This window comes from Molothrus ater, chromosome 12 (genome assembly GCF_012460135.2).
Source record: "Molothrus ater isolate BHLD 08-10-18 breed brown headed cowbird chromosome 12, BPBGC_Mater_1.1, whole genome shotgun sequence".
Classification (NCBI taxonomy): Eukaryota; Metazoa; Chordata; class Aves; order Passeriformes; family Icteridae; genus Molothrus; species Molothrus ater.
In genome coordinates this window covers 16,745,644-16,768,150 of record NC_050489.2, presented here as the reverse complement: position 1 = coordinate 16,768,150, position 22,507 = coordinate 16,745,644, and the positions used below count along the sequence as shown (strand labels likewise).

Here is a 22,507-nt window from a genome sequence, read left to right as displayed (position 1 = left end):
GTAAGTAATATTCAGCACTCAGAACCAGATCTTTTTGTTCCAAAAATTTGCATTACAAAATATTCCACGGTAGGTTTCATTTTAGAAAGGGAGAAACTGCCCACTGCAACAGAGGCTGTGTGCAAATGAGTGCCCAGTGACTGAAGAAAGCCTTTAGTAGCCTTTTGCAAATGTACTTCATGGTTAGTGAGGACAATGGCTCTGCTCTCGCTTCTGCAGAATTAAATATTAACTACCCAAGGTGTGTTTTAACAGCCTCTTTTTTTCAGAGCAGCAATGAAACACAAATTGTCTGTGACTCTAGAGGGAACAAGGTGAGGCTTCTCTTGGAGGACAAAGTCACAAGAAAGCAGAAATGTCCTGCAGCGTGGCAGCCCAGATGTGGCAGGGAAAGTAATTCAGCTCATAGAAAAAGAGATGTTTACTGAGACATTCAGCAGCCCAAGGAAGTCATTAGAGATCAGCCACAAAACTTCTGAAAACACAGTTACAAGGATGAAACCTGAGAGACAGTGTGGTGCACCTTGAGAAAGCACCCATGAGTACCTTTCCAGGGGGTCCTCTGGGGATTTAGCTGAGTGATTGACATCAGGTTTAGAGAAGTGCACCTTTTAAACCCACAGGGTTTTACGTAATCAGGTCACACAGAGCTGGCACGTACAGTAACAACAAATTACTGCTAAATTCATAACTTCTCACTGGATTGCTCAGTACAGCACCATGTTACAGTGCTTCCCAGTCTGAGCTCTGAATTCAAGGGGCTGTACACCTGGCTACTGTTTTCATATTAAAAATTAAAGGGTACCTCCACAAAATGACATAAGAATAGGGTAAAATTTACATACGTGCTCATAAAAGTTTACATTCTGCTCCATGCAACAAAACAAAACAAAAATGTTGGCATATAGATCTGACTTTGGGAAAAGGATGGAGTACCTACATCTCACACTCACTTTGATCAACCAACATAGGGGTGCTGAGGTCTGTGCAGTTCATTCCATCCCCGTTTTGCTGGCTGGCCATGACAGGAAGTCTGGTTGTTGTAAGTTAGCATCAGACATTGCAGAACTGAGCTGCTAAAGGGAAGACATTATTTGAAAGGAGCTAGAGGCTACACATGTTCATTTTTTCATTTGACCACAGAAACCAAGCTCCATGTACTCAGCTGAAGACTTACACAAAGATCCCCTGGCTAACAACTGAAATGCAGCCATTTCAAACCACACCAAAAAAAGGTAAATTTTAATGTTCCTTTGTGAAGCTACTCCAAAAAGAGCAAGAAGTGAATTCACTTTGCAATGACATATCGTTCTTTAACAGTATTTAGAATGCAGAAAGCAAATGACAAAATAGAGACTCAGGGTTTTAAATCTGAGTTAAGTTCATTTATTACTTTAAGTCTGAAACAGTAAGGAAATTCAGACAAAAATTCTGCAAGCAGTAAGGAAAACAAAGGTCCCTACTAGAAATAAGCAAGATCAAGTCCAGTATTCAGGCCAAATTAAGCACTCATTTCACATTCCTCACCAGAATATATAGATGCTCATCACTTCTCCCAGACAGGTACAGATCTGTAAATGTTTATACCATCTTCTCCAATGGAAAAAAAAAAAAAAGTTTTCCAGTTTTCCACCACAGAAGAAATTTCCATTGATATTAACAATTCTACTAAATAAATGACTCAGCTGTTTAACACATAGAAAACAATCAATGTTTAAGAATGTGAGCCACATGCACGAACATGCTCTTAGGTGTTAGTTTTTTAAGTTCCCCAATGTATCTGACAGCCAAAAGGATGCACAGCATAAAAAAGTGCTCTCTTTGGCAGTCATTTTAGCAAAGATTTTAAAAACAACATCATCAAAATTTAATTTCAAGGCAAAGATGCTGCTGGATAAAATTCACAAAATAAAACCAAGATAAAAAACCCTTGTTAGGTAGAACAGCACTGACTATGGCAACACAAAGAAGGTGGCCATTAAATTAAACTCCAGATCCCTGCTTTTCCCCTCACCCTGTCCATTGAATGTGGCCTGACCTGGTGCTGGTATCTACACGACTCCATTACAGATGCACAGCTCCTATAATGAGCTTTGATCACTAAATATCCAGGTGCAACATTTGGCAGAAATTAGTGATTCCTGCTTGGCAGTGTAACAAAGTCTGAAAGCACAGGACAATCTTGCAGATTGAGAAAAAGCAGGGCAGCTCCCACAGGTTCTAACTCTACCTTTAACAAGAATTTACTCAGTCTGATTTTTCACACTCCCTTTACCTGTAAAACATGAACATTCAAGTTCCTTTTATGTCTGGGTTTTTAAATCGTGTTCTAGAGAACAAATTCTGTAAAATCTCCCCTTTTCAGCAGGGAAGAAAATCTCGAGTGAACTTAACACTTGATAACACTTTTCTGTAGTTTAAATGAAAAATTGGTAATGCTAAATGACTTTGAGATGGCAAATTTATTTTTAAATGGTCATTTTTTTTCTACAAACTCTGGGAAAATACTATTACACATAAAACTAGAGCAGTGAGACAATATGAAATGAGCAGTTCACATTAATTCTAAAATAAATGTTATGCATTGTCAAACACAGGTGTCTGTTATAAATGGAAAAAAGACACAAGACAGTCCTATTGCATTAATAAAGGTCTGGCCTGCTGAAAATAGAAATGGCTGCTATTGTTGTACTGTGGTGTGTCACGAGCATCAAAAGCTTCAATTTAAGTATGGCCTTTATTCCCCTGCTTCATAATTCTACAATTACATTGACATGATGTCTGCATCTCTGCCACTCCCAGTCCAGGTACTTCATCCTCTGAGAAAGTTTTCAGAATAAATTAATACTAACATTTCTCTTCCCACCTTATCTACACCCTGACCTCTCACTCTGCATACAGAAAGAGCAGTTTCACAACTGATATATTATATAACTTTTTTAAATATGGCCCTCTGATGCTTTAAACCTATTTCTTGTTATGAGCTTGCACAACTAAATTGTCACTAGATATTTTTATTATGGAATCTTTTGCAATAAATAAAGAACATGAAAAAAACATGAAAAGGTGATCTTTCTTTTCTAAAAAATAAGGGATTTAAATATGGTTTATATAATTTTACAAAAGCAGGTCACCCCTTCACATTAAAAAAAAAAATTCCTAGGTATTCAAAAACAGAGAAATCATCTTCTGTCCTCAAATAGAATCTTCCTTGAAATGAGCATGCTTGTATTACAGAGAATCACACACTTGCACATTCAAGGATGGCACGACAGATTTCTGAGAGTATAAATTCTCCTGGCTGTGAATCATCCCTTCACTCAAGGGATTCTTGGAAGAATATGCAGAAACTCACACATTTTCCAGTGACTAATCCAACTCTAGTCACCAAGAGCTTTCCCTTAATAATTGTCCTGAAAGCACTTTGCATCTGAGAAGGAATGGAACACCCATAATGGACCAGCTTCCTAGAGATTTACACCTCGCCACCTGCTTGCTCTACAAGCTTAAATGTCCTAACTTGGGGGCTTAATTTATTTATGTGCATATAAATGCTATACCACAATTTGGGAGCTCTGGACTGTCCTCTCAGACAGCAAACCCCAGGTGTCAGCCACACAGGGTCCTGGCAAACCCTGCCCTCCCTTGGCCACCTCTCCCTTCCCCTCTGCCTGTCAGGGCTGTCCCAGTGTGCACAACACCCCCTGGGACAGTCTGAGGTGGGGAGAACCATCCCTGGGTGTGTGTGACCCATCCAGAGCCACAGACAGCTGTAAAGGTTAAACATGCAATAAAAATACACAGCAGAACCATCAGGAGGCAACACACTCTCATGCAACAGACCATGCTGGCAGTTTCCCAGTTACCCAGCCAGGATGCAGGGATTGGCTTCTGCAGGAAAAGGGTCCATTACAAATTAAACAAGCAAATCAAATCCCTCTGTACAAGGAAACCAAACTTTCCTTCTCTCATGCAAAAATAAGTTAATTCTCCCAAATGCCTTTCTGGGTACACAAGTGAGACTAACCTTGGAATTTAACTGCTTAATACTGGGCTGTGAAAGCATCACCTCAAACTTATGTCGTGCACAGTCAGAAATACAGTGCCTCTTGATCTACTGTTGAAATAGCATATCCTTCTCTAAAGGACACAACCTACCTGTGTTCTTCCATTTAGGGGAAAATACAGAGGTTTCTCCCCAGTTCCTTTCTGTTAGAAATTCCTTTTGTATATGGCAACTCCAGTCTCTCAAAAGGTCAATGTAAAATCTCCAGTACTTGGACTCTGTGTGATCTGAACCACACAGTGAAGACAAGGATTGTTTAAACCAGATTTCCTAGCCTTTGTAAATCCTCACTCCTTACCACACCAAAGACCTGGATCTAGGAAGAGTTTTCTGAAGTTTCTCATCCAGAGAAACACACCTGCACTGAGCAGGAAATAGCCTCAATTTTAGCAACTCTTTCATTCTATTCTAAACAGATATGCTGGCAGGTTTTCAACAAAAGAGGCCTTTTATGAGCAATGCAATTTAAAATACACAGTAGTGCCACTTTTGGGCCCATGGGGTTGTGTAATTATTTATATAAGCATAGCAAATCCTACATCTCTCCCCTGCTCCGGTCAATTTATTCCAGAATAAGAGTAGCTGCCTTTTTGTTATTGTGAGGCTTAACTTAAATCATTTCCAAAACAATATTAACCAAACTTGGAAAAGGTCATTGTAATGATTATAATCAACTCTGGCTTAAAGGAATTTGAGTGTTCTTCAAACATTTACAGTCCATCAGCAAGAAAATCAGCACTATGACATCCAAAATTCACAACACTACACAGGGCAGTTAGGGAGCTGGACTCAGTCTTTGCTATCTATTAGCAGCCTATTTTTGTGTCCCAAAGTTAAAGAACTCTTCTCACTCTCTGATTTAGAAACACAAACCCATAGCAGATGCTAATATTGAGTTTTCTGCCTTCTGTAAAGAGCAGTTGCCAAACTTGAGTTAAAATAGCACACATGGAACAGGAAACCATCTTAACTTTCCCACTCATACTGAATATTAATTGTTTTTGGACTGACTCAACCATTAAGATGATATCATGAATATTAGATTTTGTACAGCCTAAGTATATTAATATATTATAATACTTGAGATGATAATTCTCTGCCCTAAACCACTTTAAAAAAAAATCAAGAAACAAAAACGTGGATTTTATTTGTCACAAAGTCAATACAATCTACCAGCATATACATTCATATTCAAGAAGCTACTCCATTCAATTCTCAAATAGCAAGTTTCAAATCCATTATTTTTCCACTTGTCAAGCAAAAAGAAAGCCTGAGTCTCAGTCAAAAGAAGCAACAGCAGCATACAAATAACTAACTAACTAAATAAAATACTTCCTTCCTCTTCAGCAAAAACACTGTCAGCAAGCTAAAACTGCAGTGACTTTCATTTCTAGTAGACCAGATACAGTTCATGGTGAGTTGGAACAACTGTTCATATCATATTCTGGAACAATACCTGAAAAATACAGCTTGTTGGGGCAGATTACTTGCTTTTTAAGCCAATAAAACAATATTTTACATATCTGTACTTTAGACTAGGCCATATTTCCAGACCTAAAGTTCCCAGCGTTACACACATCACTGAAGTGTTGCTCAATTTAAAAAACTGCTAGAGCACTACAATTGTTGTGGAGGCAGATGGCTTTTGGATAAGTCACAGATCTGGAGCAATATTCCCTGTTCTAGCCTGGATCTGGAAGCAAGTCATTCCCCTGCTGGATCACCCAGGTTTAAGAGTCAAATTACAATATTCACCTTCTTTCAAAAGCATTAAAATCCATGCACAGAGCAAACTAATTAATTTATTATTTATTCTTACACAAACACACACCAGCCACAGAAAGCTTTGATAAAAGGTAATTACAAGACAGAAAAAGTTGACCCCATCATCTGGAATGCACAGCCTGTTCAGCTTTAAATTTGTCCCCTCAGTGCAAATGGCTACAGCAAGACTTCAACACAGGGTCAGAGATTGGTTTGGCCAGAGGACTCAGAAGTCTCCTTCCCTCACTGAGTGGTCATTTTCCACTATATTTTAATCTTATTGCTCTGTGTGTAAACCCCAAACTTTATTTGCTAAACAATCTTCAAGCTCTGCTCTCATAACTGAATTCTACATGCCCTGCCAGGGCGTCTTTTTTGGCACAGTACCAGCAATACTTGTACTTGCATTCACACACATCATTATAGAAAGGATAATTACTCTCATTTGTCAAACAAGAAACTGAGGCAATGAAAGATTATGATCCAGAATACCTGTTAATTTGGTGTCCAGCCCTGTTTGCTTTTCCCCAGAATACTGAATATTACCATATTTTCACAACCAATTATAAAAACATCCTCCCAGACAATCAGTCTTTTACTTCCACTATATCACATTTCCAGTTGCAGGTCCAGTCTCCACTAGGAATGAGACAGGAATCAATGGAAACAGTAGCAGAGATTTAATACTTTTAAGTCGAGAGCACGAAGAGAAACTGCTCAGACAATCCCAACATCATGCAAATTCTCAGTGCCTGTCTTTGCAACCTTACAGACCAATGGATTTTTAACTTACCATGTATTTACCAAAAAAACCCAAAACCCTCTAAAAATCCACACCTCTACAGACCAATAAATGATTCTGGTATTTCAGACAAACTATTCAATTCCTTTATTGAGGACAAACACTATTTAGCAGCTGTAGAGCAAAATCATGCTCACAATAATTAAAAAAAGTTACCATATAGTCCTATGCAAGCACAGCAATTACATTGCACCACCCTGAGCTGCACAAGTCACAGAAAGTCCAGGCTGAGCTTTCCTGGCATCAGTTGTCTTCGTAAAAACTGAGGATTAGTCTCACTTTATTCTTCTATTCTAGTTTTTGCAGCCCTATCTAGCCTTACACTACCCCTCTATTTCCTGACCTCGTTATAAATAATGGGTTTAGTCAGTTCCAATATCAACTGAAGAGACAATAGCAACTCAGGGCCTTGAAACCACCTCATGTCTCACAGCTTCATCCTCCTCAGCCATTGGTACTTTCCAATACTGCAATAACCATCCTAAATAATGACTTCCATCCTGAGACAGCAAATTGCCCAAGAATACCAAAATGTGAATTAATTTCCTTGTATTTGAAGACATTTGGTTGGTTCTTTCTTTCTTTTTTTTTTCTTTTTTTTGAGAGTAGTGGTAAAGAATAATTACTCATTTGAATTTATAAGACACAATGATGGAAAACAGTTGTCAATTCAGAGAACACAAACACCATCACATTCAAAGATGAAAACTTTAAGAACAAGGCTAAGGATAAAAGCATGTTAATCATATTTAAGTAGTGTTAGATAGCCAAATAATGAGCTGCAGAAGATTCTTCGTCTACATTACAACAATTCAAAATATTCTCAGCAAATTACCAAACTCTTTCAGCCAAAATCTTCATAATGTTTACAAAAGGCTCATTAAATTAATATCTGACAAGTACATCAATTTATTAGTAACTCCAAATTCAGGTGCACATTGCAAATACTCACAGAAACCTTCAATCTTGTCAGCTGTCTTGCTCCATGCTACCTGCCTGGTTTCCATTATGACCTGAATAGTCCTCCTTTCTGGGCTGCTCTTCTTAAGACTGAATATTGTCATAACAGTTCCCAATTCCAAGGTCCTTTTGATCTGGCTTTTCTCGTACTCAGGCATCACTCCATAGTCTATAGTCTTTCTGGGCATTTTTTCTTTTTAATTAAACTTTTATGGTCTTCAGTGTCCTGAAGAAAGAAAATATAAGGAAGAAAGGGGAGAAAATTCAATATTTAAAACAGCATTTTCATTTCTTTAAAGATCACATTTATGCAGTTAGATACCTAACACAGAGTCCTGCCCATGCAAATGCAAGGCAGGTACATGGCCAACATTAACTCTTGCTGGTTTATCCTGAAAGGAAGTACAAACAGCCTTCACAGAGGGCAGGTCCAGCAGCATCAGCTTGTGTCAATTCTTGCACTCTATTAGAATTAGATGAGACCTACATCAGAATGTAAAGCAGGTAACTGTCCTTTTGAGAACTGAAGGGAAAACATGAGTAATACAAACACTAAGTGCTGGAAATGTCTAAACATCAGTTTTTGCACTTTTAAAACTTCATGGCTCTGTTTCTCCTACACAGTCTGCCTTTTCTAACCCACATGTTGGGTGGCAGATATTTGTGTGCATACACTTGGGACACATCTCGGCACAGAACAGCCAAAAGGGGGATGTGTACAGAGGAGATCTCACAAATGGTCTCCCACATCACTGCACCAAACAGCTAATTACAATCCTGATTACTCCTCAGTGAGATTATTTACCAGCAGGATGGTCTGCAAGCTGCTCTGTCACCCATGAACAAGTAGCATTGTCACACAAGTCGCAGGGGCTGCTGCCACACAGCTCCCAGCCATGCCCCTTGCCCCAGTCCCCGAGCAGGACAGGTCTGAAGCAGCTCTGTGCATTCAGCCACCAGCCACGGCTCCCCTCTGCCTCTCTTCCTCTCTGCTCAGGCCACTGCTCTCCATCACAAGCAGTTTCAGTTTCCGTGTTCATGGCTAATTCGACCGTGGCACTTCTCGCTTCCCCTTCGAGACTTCTGCCAGCGCTCGCCCCCTCACCCCGTGGCGCTGCCTCCTGACTGCCCTTTGCTGCTCCCTCTCATTACCAGCACTCAATTGCCTTTCACCATCGTGTCACCAGCTGCTTTAGGAGCCAGCTCCCTGACTTTGAAGCTGCCCGGTGCAATCTTTCCAATCCCTTTTTGAATTCTACCACTTCAATAAACACTTTTTTTTTTTTCTTGCAAGTTAACAGAGAAGCCACAAGAGTCCCTTCTTACCTCTACACTGCCAACCATGAGCTTGAAGTGCCCATGGTTTGCAAAACAATACACATCATTTAGTGTTTTATATTGCCTTGTTACATTAATAAAAAGATTGAGTATTCTTTCCTTATACTACTGAAAAAATTTATGTACCCCAATCCTACAGCTGGGAGGGAGTGAACAACTTTGAAGTACTGTAAGCAAAAATTTATTATTTTCTTTTAGTCATAATGTAACTGATCCTTTTAGACTGCCTGAAGATAATCAGATAATCATTTAAATTATGACAGGCCTGCACCTAAAAAGACAGCCATGATCATCTTGCTACGATGATTTGTTAAAATAAAAAATGAAAGGAGGGAAATATAAACAATTAATTAAATCTTTGAACAGTGTCTGTTTTCTAATAAAAAATAGAAACCCTGTCTTCTCATTTTGGTCTTTTCATTAATAATCATAATAAAACAAATAAACTATGATCTGGGACAAGAATTAAGCATTTGTGCAACACTACACTGAATAACAAAAAACTGAACTTTAAATGAGTATTGTTTTTCAAGAGATGATAGAAAAACACATCAGCTCTGCCTTTTACAGTACAAGGTATAGCTGTTAAATGAAGTATGATTTAGAAAAAACAAGAAAAGAAGTTTCTAAATTGAGCTGTTTAATGAAGGGCAATGCAGTAGGGTTTTTGAGAGATAACTCCCTTAGTACAAAGGAACTGCCTCTCAGAGGTGGCTTCTTAAGCAGTTTCTGTTGAATATAATATACTGTACTTCCCCTTTTAAAGGAGCTCTTTCTCCCGAAACCAGAGAGAACAGTGGATTTAATCTAACTTAACTCCTAAGTCACAAGCCAAGTTTTCGACTTAAGGTGGAAAGGATATTGCAATATTTTATCAACCTAACTAACTGACTCTTCTGGCTGCCTGCTCCACTTTAAGAGTAACATCACAGAAAGCTGCCATGGTAAAAGAACCAACAAAGTCTTTGGATAAGACCTTCAAACATCAGGAATTGTCTAATACAGGTGCCCTTCAGCCTTCCTGACACCCATCACTGCACAACGACTCGAATTAACAATCTTTCTACCCATTCATGCAGCAGAATTCTGTGATGACCTTCATCAGCCCATTACCTGCATGCCTCCAACCCAGCAGAGTGTGAACTACAAGATGCTGTGTGTAATAGAAGCATCACTGATCTTCTGCTGAAAAGTTACTTAAGCCTCAGTTGGAAAGATCCAGCACCACTTACAGGACTCAGCAAGTGAGTTAATAATCATCAAAACATGCCGCAAGCTCCAGCTTAGACACAGACATGACTCTTTCCCTTTGACTGTAGGAATTACAGGAGATAAATTTTGAAGGTGCCCTGTACCATATGCAAAACTTGGATCATTTATTACTGTTTGTGTAAGACAGGTTCTGATAGGTTTTAATTGAAAAGACTGACTGATCTGGACTAAAAAGTCTAAAAGACACACTGCAAGTAACCAAGTCAACACAGACATTAAAAAAAAAAAAATCCAAATTCTATTTAATGTATCCTGTCCACTTAGTTTTACTTCAGACTTTAACAAACAAACCCTTCTTAGCAGAAGACTGGTGTAAAGCCTGTAAGTCTCTTCGTGGTAACACAGAGAGGAAAAACTAGAAAAGGCAAGCTAAAAACACACCAGCTAGCAAAGAATAGCTCAGAGAACCACTGATGGATCCATAGTCTGTTATCATTTCACCCACATGACACAGCAGGTGCTTTCCAGACACAGAAAGTTAACCAAGAAGTGCAGTCCAAAGTTTGTCTCTGGTCAATTTCTAAGCCTCTGGTGAATTTCTAAATTTTCCCATGTGCTCTGGGCATTGCAATAAGTTTGTTGCATCCTCTGCCCGGAGCTCTGCCTTTGGATAGAGGACATCACCTCGCCAGATGCATCCGCACCATTGACACCAGCGCAGTACCACAGCAGTAATAATTAATAACAATCGATGCACCGTCCTTGCGACGCAGCTGCTGCCCGCAGAGCCCGGCGGGGCGCGCAGGGGAGCGGAACCGCCGCAAGCCGGCGCCCACCTGCCGGGGCAAGCCGGGCCCTGAGCCGGGCAGGGCCGCGCACGGCCGGGCTGCTGTCAGGCACTGCCACACTTTCCTTCCTTCTTCTCCGCCAGCCTGGGCTGCGGCGGGGCCCGGCCAGACACAGGGTGCGGGGCGGCAGGGCCACCTCAGGGAGCCCTCAGGCTGCCTTGTCCCCCCCAGCCCAAGTGCCCGCCGCGCTCTGGCACCACCGTCCCTCACCCTCCGCTGCACGGACCCCGCGCATCGCCCGCTTGTCCTCCCTCAGAGCCTCCCTCCCGCCGGGGCCGCCCCGCCCCAGCCCCGGGGCACCCCTGCTGCTGCTGCTCCGCCGGGCCGCCCTCACCTGCGCGCCGGCGGCGGGGGCTCCGTGCGGCGGCGGGGCAGTGCCAGTGCCAGTGCCGGCGCTGCCGTCCCGCTGCGCCTCTCGGGGCTCCGCTTCTGCCGTCACTGCGAAGGGGCGGCGCCATCCGACCTGACCCCGCGGCCACCCCGGGCGCCCGTGGCGCGGGCTGCCCTCAGCAGCGGAGCACCGGCCCTGCCCTCAGCCCCGGGGCACCGGCCCTGCCCTCAGCCCCGGGGCACCGGCCCTGCCCTCCCGCGTCCTCCTGAGCGCCGAAGCGAGGCCGGGATTCCTCGGGATTCCTCGCCCCGTGCCGGGGCTGCTGTGGAGGCGAGCCCCTGTCCCCGCAGGGCCCCGTGCCCACAGCCGCCCCTGAGGCGCGGTGTCCCCCTGCCAGGGCGGGCTGTCCCGCCGCTCGGAGCTGATGTTCTGCCCGTCTGGGAAGGGTGGTTGAGCTGAGGAAAAGGCTGTACGGCTTCACTGCCGCTGGAATTATCTTGTCAAGTTTTGACTCCAAGTGATCCGCTACAGTTGTATCACACGTCAGTTTCAGAGTGGCAATGCTGAAAGTATTTCCCAGATTGGGATTGAGAAAATTGGGAGAGTAATAGGATGATATCCTGCTTGCAGGTCAAGCCCTGGTACAACCATTCAACTTGATGTATTGGTCTTGCCCCAGATCAATTTGATAAATCTGAGGAAAATTCCAACACCCATAGGCAGGATGACAAGCTCATCACAGGGAACGAGTCACAACAGTTCAGCAGACACCAAAATAAGTGCCCAGAAACCAAAACTAGGGATGCCACAGCATTTTCAGGGAAGATCTTGGCCATTTCTCCAAGGGCTGTGCCATGTTGCAATGACAGGTCCTGTATTCCAAATGCTGATTCCCAAATGCTGTTATAATGGAGTTTAAGTTTCATGTAGATAATTCTCCACCTCCCCTTCTTCCAATACTGGTGGCTGGCACAAGTAAGTGAAAAGCACAGGTCTTTTAACAGACTAATCTACTCTATTGAGAGGGAGAAACGTTTTCCATAATTTCAGTCAGCATTATAAATAGTTGAACAGTAATCAAACATTAATTGATACTTTCACCCTATATGTGCAGAAACTACTGAAACAAAATTATACTTGCAATGGGGTTCTGCACCAAATGCCAGCAAAAATACTCCCTAGCTACACAAAAGGAGAAGAAAACATCAATTGTGTCCAGCTTTTCTGTAGGAGCAATTTGGGAAACTTCCCAAAAACAAACTAACAAGCCTTTATCACGCTCAAAAGTACCAAAGGGTTTCAAATAAGTATGACCTATCAGAAAAGAACTGAAGAACACATTCAAAATATACCACCACAAGAGGAAAAAAAGCCTGAAAGCCAATACCTGGGAAAGGTGTGGTTCATTTTAAATGCAAAACAAAAAGATGGTCATTGCAATCTTATCACTGTTTGCTATTTTGTGAAGACTTTTCACATTTTTCCAGAAGTCTATTTATAAAGTATAACTCCAAATTCACATAACATCTAACAGGAGCCATGGTAGTAAATTAATAAGAATAGCAGAATAATTATTAATCACACCATGGTGTCTCTGCCATACATTATTTTTAGTCTTCATCTTTAAAGTCTTCAATGTTTTGTATTGAAGCTGCCTTTGAAATTATGTGAACAGTGGCAAAAAGCAAAAGCCAAGCAGCCAATTTCCCCAGCTGCAGATGCTAATACCCAAACATCCATTCACACCTCAGAGAGCTGAAGGGTGCAGGTGATCCTGGGCATTTTACAGCAGGAGATGGCAGTATTCACTTAATGTCAGATCCAGGAGTCACCCAAGAGAGTGAATCCAAGCTTCAGCAAATACCAGCCCCAGCAGCTCCGCCTGGTTCTGCTTCACTTGGCCAGGTCCCAACAGTCTCCTCACCAGTCATATGGCACAGCTTCAGCACAGGAACCACCCTTGAACAACCCAGAAGCCACACAGGCACAGAGCTGCTCATCTTGATGGTATATAGAGCTGTGCTGCAGTAGTTAAAACACTGCTGCAAAGGACAACTTTGGACATACTTGTGTTTGAGCCTCACTGGTGTTTTGGAAGGACAAATAACACCTATCCATTCCCAACATTTCTTGCATGACCTTAGACTTATCTGATAAAATGCTCTTAAAGCTGAAGAGTTGTTATATAGCCAGAGAAAATATGTATCTTGAAGAGAGTCATAGCTGCATTAGGGATCATAACAGTGAATCCTGAAAATTTCTGGATGTGACAAAATCTCAGATGGAGTAAGCAAGCCTTAAAACCAAACCAATAAAAGAGTAACTCTTAGAAACACCAGCTGTTACTCAGCACATTCACTAGACCCAAAATAAGAGTGCTCAGACTTCCTCACAATCCCAACAGATTTGAGTTATTATCAGAATCAGCAGCTCTGCCATCCAACAACCAAACCTCAAAAGTGAGAGCTTCCAGGCAGACAACATAATTACCTGTAAGCATTATGGATTTCATAGTCACAGATAACCACCAGGTGACATCTCCAGTCCTTTTTTGTAGGAAAAAAAAAAAGCCTGTACAGCTTTTTTCTCTGAGGAAAATATATGCTGAGGACAGGTGTGGGAAAATTGGGTCTCTGAGTTGAAGAATCTGCCCCCGCAAAGCCTGTATGTTTAAAAAGAAGAAGGCTAACCACTAGAATAAAATCTTCCTTCCTTTATTCTTTTTTCTTTTCAGTTTAACTTCCTTCTTAAAAATTTTAAAGGCCTCTTGAATTGTTAAAATATCACAATTTATACTATAAGATCTGAAAAGCATTTTCTCAGCTAGAGTATAGTTTTACATTTTGGTCATAAATCCCTCAGAAAAGGAATTTATAGTGTTCATGCTGACACTCTCTTAATTACAGCGTTGAAAAGTTCAATCCTGTCTTATATTTGGTAATGAAGTGTTGATTGCTTCCCCTGAAGAATAAAGCAAGGCATGAAAGAGAAGCACAGGACTGGCTAGGCAGCCTCCTGGATATAATAAATAATAGTCACAAAACCGGTGCCACTTCCTCACAGGAGATACAGAGAAAAAACTGCTTTTGTGCAGAAGACAGAAGCTGAAAATCTTTACCCCATCGGTTGTAAAAAATGTTAAAGAGTGATTAGGCAGGAGGAACAAATATTTTAGAGACTGTTACAGACATTTTGTAGCCAAAGGATTTACTAACCACCACAGCCTCTGCACTCATTGGCAGGATGTATGTTAGCTCAGCTAGATATTCTAGTTACAGCTGCAAAACTATAACCAGATGTTTCATAAGGAAAATTTAATTTTCAAGGTTTGCCTTTATGAACTTTTCATCTGCAGGACTCAAGGTGATTTTAAACCTGTCAAGAGAACTCACATACTCAGAGCTGAGGTAGCAACAACTGCTGCAGTCTGGAGGGAAGAGGGGAAGGATGTGACTGTTGTCACTAGCAGAGCAGTCCTGTGCCACCCCAGCTCCTCATGGCAATAGCTTCAGCTACTCTGGGAAGCCTTGATCATCTTTAGTGGCTCAAGGGGCCTTTGTAGCATGAAACTGACCTTTGAGAGCAATGTCCAGCTGTAGCAGCACAATTCAAGTAGTGAATTTTACAGATCCATCTTCAACACCATCACAGAGTGTGACAGGTCCAGCACCCCCAGCACATCTTCTCAGCATAACAGAGCTCAGGCTCCTTGAAGAGAATCTCTTGTAGAAAGTGTTCTAGTGTGTACTTGGCTCAATTCTTATCAGAGTTGCATTTTAATCTCAGTAAATTATTGTCACTTAATCATAATATTTAAAGTAAATATTGACTTAAGGTAAGCTACTAAGGTCACTAGCAGGAAAGCTGACATGAAGGAAGGGAGGTTGTACTTGTAAGTGGCTGGCCTGTTGCCTGCTGAAATGTTTCTCTGAGTCCTCAAAAGTTGAGCTGCTCCTCAGTTCAGTCACCCTGTCTCTTGTTATTTGCAAGATCTGCATTTAAAAAATCTTCTGAGGAGTTGCTGCCCACTGGCCTCATACGCAAAGTACAGTGCTGTCCCTTACAAGTTCTGTAACAATTTGCATTTGTAGATGTCAAAACATTTTAAAAAAAAATAATGGAAATCATTGTATCATATTTTCAAAGGCATCAGGCCCAGAGGGTGAGGAGGTTTGCCAAAGATCTCACAGCAGTTACAGGCCTTGGGCAGAACATTGCTTCCAGGTTTTATCCTAATGTCCTGACTTTGGAATGGCATTTCCTCATAGCAAAGCTCCTTGTGCCAGGAGAAACCTTTTCGTTTATCAGAATTATACTTTCAAAAGTTTCAGTCAAGTGAAAACACTGTTGTGTGGTTTGGGATGCTCAATAAAAACCTTTTAAAAAATACATGTGAAAATATTTGAAATAAGCCTCAAAGTGCATTTTTTTAGACACACACTAACAAGTTATTTACTCAGCATCTTGAGCCAGCTTTGACCACAGAAAACACCAGTATGTTTAAAGGGCCTGCAATTCCAACTTCGGATGAAGAGTTAAATATTACAGTCACTACATCCACAGTAATAAAATGCCAGCAGCTCATTACCACTAATATCAACAGTGAGTTGATACCAATGTTACAAGGCCTCAGTAAAAAAGGAAAACTGCAGAAGACTCTGCAGGGAACCAGAGAAAATTTTCTCTGTGCTTTTTAAGCCAATTACATTAAAATATTTTACAAAAATAATGTGCTTTTGAGTGGGAAGGATTGGGAAAAAACAGCATTTGACAATAGTTTTGAATTAAGCGAGTTGTAACTCAGCAAGAAACAGTCCAGCTCTCCCCCCCTAAGTAACTTTCAGCCTTTCATTTCTCTCCCACTGCAGAGTAGCACCACGGGTGAGCTGAGGAGAGAAAAGGCTCTGTTACCATCTGCTTCAGCCTGCTGCTCTCACTCATCATCCCTGTGAGCCTGGAGAGGTTTGGGAAAGGGATCTTCAGGCAGGCTGGGCACAGGGAGCAGGGCTGAACTCAGCCTTCAGCCGCTGCTCTGAGCTCTGAGTCCCCAGGGGGAGCTCAGTGTGAGCAGAGCACCACCAAGGCTTCTCTCCACGGTCATTTTCCTTTTTCCTCCCATTCTGCTGAACTCCTCTAACACTGATCTTGCTACTGCTGGTGGAAGCTTTTCTGGGATCATAAAACAGACATCGGCCAGGTCTTTCTCTACTTTCTACATGGCTGATTGCAGGGATTTATTATTGTGCAAGGCCTTCCCTCAGGGCACACAGGAAGGGAGGAGAAGTTCCTCGCATCTGTGCTCACTCATGCATAGATCAGCTTTAATCTGACACATGCTACATCAGAAAAGTTTAGAAGAGCCCTCAGTTAATCAAAGCACAAGAATTCTCTGGGGATGGTGAGAGCAGGCTGGTCCTAATGCAGATAAGCATGTAGTCATGTAAAAATATGTGTCAAAATGTCACTGAAATCAAAATATGATTGAAAAATTAATGATATCCTTGAGTGATAATTTCTGAACAGGGATAGAATGAGAGATGCTCTACAGGGATACGCCTTCCAGATGCCTGTGCCTTGGAAAAGCATCCATCTGGTTATATCTCCAGGATCAGCACATTTGTATGGAATGCAAATCACTCCTGCAACTGCTGTTATCTTTCTGCACTGTAGTCATAACTGAGTGAGTCATGTTAAAGGGTCAAAACCTTCTGTTCCACTTTTTGTGATAAGCATCTTTTCAGCATGCAGTGTTAGAGATCCTGTTTGCCAACAGATCAAGGTGGGAGCTGGTGTGGGGTGATCTACAATCATGATTTTTGCTAAGAGACTTCTGAGTATCCTGGGGAGCAAATTTACCTTTGTAGCTTCAGAAGAGCCTCAGTTTAGAAGAGCAAAGGACCATTTTTCAGTAATGCAGGTAGATATCAACAACCCCATATGGCTCCTGATCTCAAATACATATGTGTGTGGGTGTATAAAAATAAATATAGGTAGAATCCTATTGTTTCACTTATTATATTAAAAAATAATCCTTTCACATCTCCAAACAGATTATATTTGTGCAAAAATCAGAAACTACACAATGTTTGTAAACACTAGCTACAACACCTCTCGATCGTTAACATTTGACTGAAAATCTGAACTTTGACACTCTCTGAGATGCTGTAAAAATAGACACAAGATTTGAATTCTACAGAGAAAAAACCAACAAAAAACAACCAACTTTCTTTCCATAGAAAATTTCTAATATGCTCTTCATTTAACAGGAGACAATGTCTAGAATAAAGAGCCTAGCAAAGTGAATTTAAAAGTGCTTATCTGGCCTGATCTCCAATTAAAAATATCTTGGTTAACTTCAGCTGAGCATCCAAGACTTGTGTGTGCTTGCAATGATTGTAAAAATGTCATACACACATACAAAAATTGTTTCCTCTTTTCTCCTTAGACTGGACTAGTAATTTTCAAATACCACCCTCTCTTTCAAAAAAAAAAAAAAAAGCTTTTTAAATTTCCTTTATGATCAAGAAAGTCCTTTTATCCTGGAACTAAACTACAGAATATTTTCAGGAGAGAAGACAAAGGCTGGAACACTGAAGGCTCTGCCAGGTAATTTAAACCCAACTGTGTTCTCTCCAGAACCTTTGTGCCACACATGGGGAATTATTTAACCCCATTTTTGCAAAGGATAACTGCCCTGCTGAGCCTCAAAGGCAGCAATACAGAGCTTACCTTCAATCCCGTGCAGAATAATGAGTGATACACTGCTGAGATTAGCGAGGCAGTGTCAAACGGAGGTTTCTTCTGCTTTGTACTCTGACTCCACCTGGGTAAAATCACACTGTTAAGACCCCTTAAGCATACAAAATCTCTAATCAAGTTTTCAACAGCCTGGGCCTTTTAGCTAATTTAAAATTTAAAAGAAAGAAAAAAGTTGTCGCCTTTGATGACACTCACTTCTTTGCAAGGACGGGTTTTGTTATGGCTGCTGCTAGCAGGGGAAAAAATAAAAGCAAAAAAAGTTCTAAGAAAGAAGTGTAACACTAAATCTGAACTATGTCCCTCCCAGCCAGCAGGACTCTCTCCTCTTACAGCCCCGGCATGGGCTGAGCCCTTTTCACACTCACTTGCATCATGCATTAATAGCCTGGCAATGTGTTAACGATGCCCCCACCTGAGATCAGCAATTCTAACAGTTTCTGATTGTCTTAGGCAAATTTCAAATTATTTGCCTTCTGGTTTCTAACCTTTTGGGTTGCCCTTTCTTTCTGTTTAAGTTTTTTCTGCATCCAAGGGGTTTATAAATTACTTTTTTTACAAACACTAAGAGTCTCAGGGACTCTGCTCGTTGAGCTTTTAGGAAAATGTCAAATATCTTTAATCTTTAGGAAGAAAAAAAATCAAAACCCTGAGAATTGAAAAAATTCACATCTGTTTCGAGATATGCATTTATAATATATATGCAAATATTCAGCTTGTATTTACCCATGTGCTGTCAGGAAAAAATGGTTTAAGCATGGAACCTAGGATTTAAAAGCTAGACCAGAAAAGAGCTCCTGGTTTGTTACCCTGGAAGGAAATAAATTAGGAGAAGGTTCACTTTGTTAACAACTGATAATTGGCACTCATTTTTTATTTTAAAAATAGTGAATACATTGAAGATGAATAATACTAGTTTTCAATTGATTTATATGCAAATAATAATCAGAATTTATAATTAGATATATTTCTAAATAGATAAATCTATTTAGATAAATCTAATACATAGATCTATTTAGAAATAAATAAGATTTTGACAGATTGAAATGCAATACAAATATTTATATCAAAGCAGACTTCAAATATGGCAAAACAGAGTTCATTTTTGAGACATTTTATGAAAACAAAACCAAACACGACACTATTTGACAAAAAAGAAAATACAGAAAACTAAAAATAAAAAGCCATGCAGAAATATTACTGGAGAAGAGGCTCCTTATAGGACCTCTAAGGAAAAGAAAGAAAATCCTGCTCCCAGTGCCAGCCAGCAGCTTTGCCCTGGTCTGGCAGCTCAGATGGAGGGAACACACAGAGCTGCTGACTTGGTGACAGACATCTTCAGCGGGCTGAGAAGGCCTTGGCCACTGCTGGGGCAGGAAAGCCTCAGTGACACAGCAAACACAAGAGCTCAAGTTGCTTTTTGATGATTTTTGCAGCATGACAACAGCCAGTCTTTAGCAGTGGGCAGCGCAATAGCAGCAGTGCTGCAGCAGGAGGTTTTGCTAAGAAAATTCCCAGACAAAAAGGGCAGCAAAAGAACATCCTTGATACTGCAGAAAGAATATAACAAAATATTTCCAGCCTCCTACTACAGTGGACACCAGTGAGGTGCTTTGATGTCAGGGAGGAGATCAGTCAGCAGAATGAGAAAGGACAGGGCTGGAGGAGGTGATGTCTCCAACCCCATGTCCACCTCTGCCCTGCTCTGCTTTTAGCTCCCTTCTTGCCAGGAGCAGCTTGCTACCCCCAGAAGATGAGAGAAAAGGTCAATGGAAATGCAAGGTATCGTCAGACTGTGGCTATTTTTATTTTTATTTTGAGAGGAAATAATGTGTGCAGAGCAGCAGTGGTTCATATTGGGTCAGTCAGGAAGTGTGGGGCTGAGAATTTAAAAGACAGGCATTTTTGTTTTGTGGTTCTCTCAGAGAGAAAAAGCATGCAAGAAAACTTTTTTTGGCTAAAAAACGCAAACTTTGAGTTCACCTACAGCTAGCTGAGGTATCAACATCATGTTTCACTCTGAAGAATGTCACTTTAAGTGGAATACTTTGCATCTGTGGCTGCAGTTGTTACAGAAATGCTAAATAGTCAACACCAGTGCTCCTTTGGATTGCAGCACAGATAACAGCAGAAGGAGGACAGGAAGACAACTTGATTCCCACCAGAGAAGAGCTGAGGCATAACTGGTTTCAAGCTGAGGTTTCACACACATCTTCATCCATCACTTGCTGTGGAAAAAGGCAGTCCCTGCTTCTGCTGTCCTCATCTGCCTCTTGCCATCTCTGCCCATGGAGAGAAGAAAAATCTGAAAACACAAATGCATAATTAAGACTATGACTATTGAAGGTAATGGAAAATAGAGGGTCAGCTGGAGATATATCTCTTTAAGTTACAAAACTGCTTTTAATTTGGCCTTTTGTGGTTGTTACTTATTAGCAGTAAACAAGCTGATAATCTTTACTGCTGTAAATGGGCATGGAAAATTAATGCAACAGAACCACTCAGAAGCTCACAAGAGTAGTCCTTGAACAGCATAATTGGCAGAAATACCTGGAATTCAATCTGCATGTTACACAGTTACATCTACCTTCTGATGAGGAAGCTGAAAATAGAGACTCTGTAATTAAGCAAAGCTCTGTGTGTTTTGAAATTCGTTAATGAAAAATCCAACCAGCCAGCAAAGAACTGGTTCTTGTGTTGACAAAGAGAAAAGGAAAAATCTGTTGTGCCAAGACATCTATGAACAACTTAAAATACATTAAGATATATCTCTCTATATTAAGTTGATGTGATAAAAAAAAATAGAGTAAGAAATTTGTTAATGATTCACTTAAAAGAAAAAAAAAAAAGCATTTTGCAAACAGGAAAAGAATCACCAAGCACAAGTTTTTCTAAAACTTCCATGATTATTTAAAAATTCACACTAATCTCTGCTTCAGTATTCCAACAGAAAAGTCGAGAGCAGAGCTGCCTTGGAAATACTATTTCTTGCTGACATATGTTTTATAGATATTTTTTAGACCTTCAGACATCATGGCATTATTTATGTGTGTGCTGAGAACAAATTTGCTGCCTCCCCAGGCTTGATCAAAAATGTTTTTAATCACTCTGTCAAAAATCAGGCTCTGCAGAAAAATTTGGATCAGCTGAAGAGAAAAAAAAGCTGCAGTTGCTCCTCAGTGTGTGTGGAGTCCCTGCACCACATTGGTTCAACACTATCTCCTTTTCATATTTACTGTTAAAAGGAAAGATGAATGTTTGAGGGGTAGGCTGGTCCTTCCATCATAATAAATATGTTTTTTAATTAGTCTTCCCTCTGATTGAAGGAAACCAGCAGTCTTTCTGGATATGTTTTAGTTGAGAAAAAAAAAAAACAAGGAAGAAATGGCCATACTTCTTGTTCCAAAGTGCTGGGTTAGTGCAGATGAGAAGAGAGCCCGGGCAGAGTGACAATCCCAGCTGATTTTACAGGAAATGCCTTTTTAAAGAAATGACAGACACATTTTTAGCAGCTGATTTGCAACAGTTTGTTCAAAAAGATACCCTAAAATCCCGAACACAGCAAACAGATCCTCTTTATTCTGTAGGGCTTGTTGAAGGCCCTTGAGAACAAAGAGCAGAATAATAAACCAAAGGACATCACCGAGGCTGTGCTGCGGTTTTGTAGCACCAGGTCACATCTCAAACCCCCCCACCTGAGCTGCTGCTGTTGTGTGACCACAGCTGGGCCACCTGCACTCAACCAGAGCAGTCCTGGCTCCTCTGCTTGTTCACATCACTGCGGGCAGAAACCGAGCTGGGCTAAACAAAACTCTTGCAAAGTATCCAGGAGAAACCCATGAACTCAATGGAAAGCAGCTGGCTGCTTGTTTTCCTTCCTCATTTGCACTCAGGTTGTTTGGACTGCAAATATGAGGGAGGTTGATGTCACAAAGGGGACAGGGACAACTTTCTGCAGAAAGCACTGCACAGACATCCCGAGAGAGCAGCAGCACTCCAAAACACTGAGCCTTTCTCAAGGGATCAGAACATTTCATTGCAATGGGAGCTTCCCAATCCTTCCCCAGAGCCCCTGCCTGGGAGCAGCTGCTCTGCAGAGCCCGGGGTTTGCATGGCAGGACACAGTTCCTGCTGGGATCACAGCCACACTCTGCTCTCCCCAGCCCTGCAGCTGCTCCTTGGGGACCTCAGGCAAGTCACTCTGTGCCTCACCTTCCCCAGCTGCAAAATGGACAGGAGAACACTTTGCTGGGATTTTGGATCAGGTGGCAGTGTTTGTGATGCACTATTTGGGATGCAGTATTTGTGGTACACTATTTATCAACAAGGCTCCACCACCAATGCAGCATTATTACAACTAACATTGCTATTGTTTTAGTCCAGATGGAATCTGTGCTATCAGAAGTTATCTTGCCATACTTAAAAACTAA

The 22,507-nt window shown here is 41.2% G+C and overlaps 1 protein-coding gene across 1 annotated transcript in view; it reads right to left on the bottom strand.

The window, feature by feature from the left end:
• PLCG2 (phospholipase C gamma 2) overlaps positions 1-11,380 on the bottom strand; it is a 55,678-nt gene extending 44,298 nt beyond the window's left edge. The window contains exons 1-2 of the mRNA XM_036390597.2: positions 11,325-11,380; positions 7,585-7,818 (exon numbers count right to left, since the gene is read on the bottom strand). Coding sequence (XP_036246490.1) covers positions 7,585-7,780 — 196 coding nt within the window. The 5' untranslated portion in view covers positions 7,781-7,818; positions 11,325-11,380. The remainder of the gene's footprint in view (positions 1-7,584; positions 7,819-11,324) is intronic.
• Positions 11,381-22,507: the final 11,127 nt, after the last annotated feature.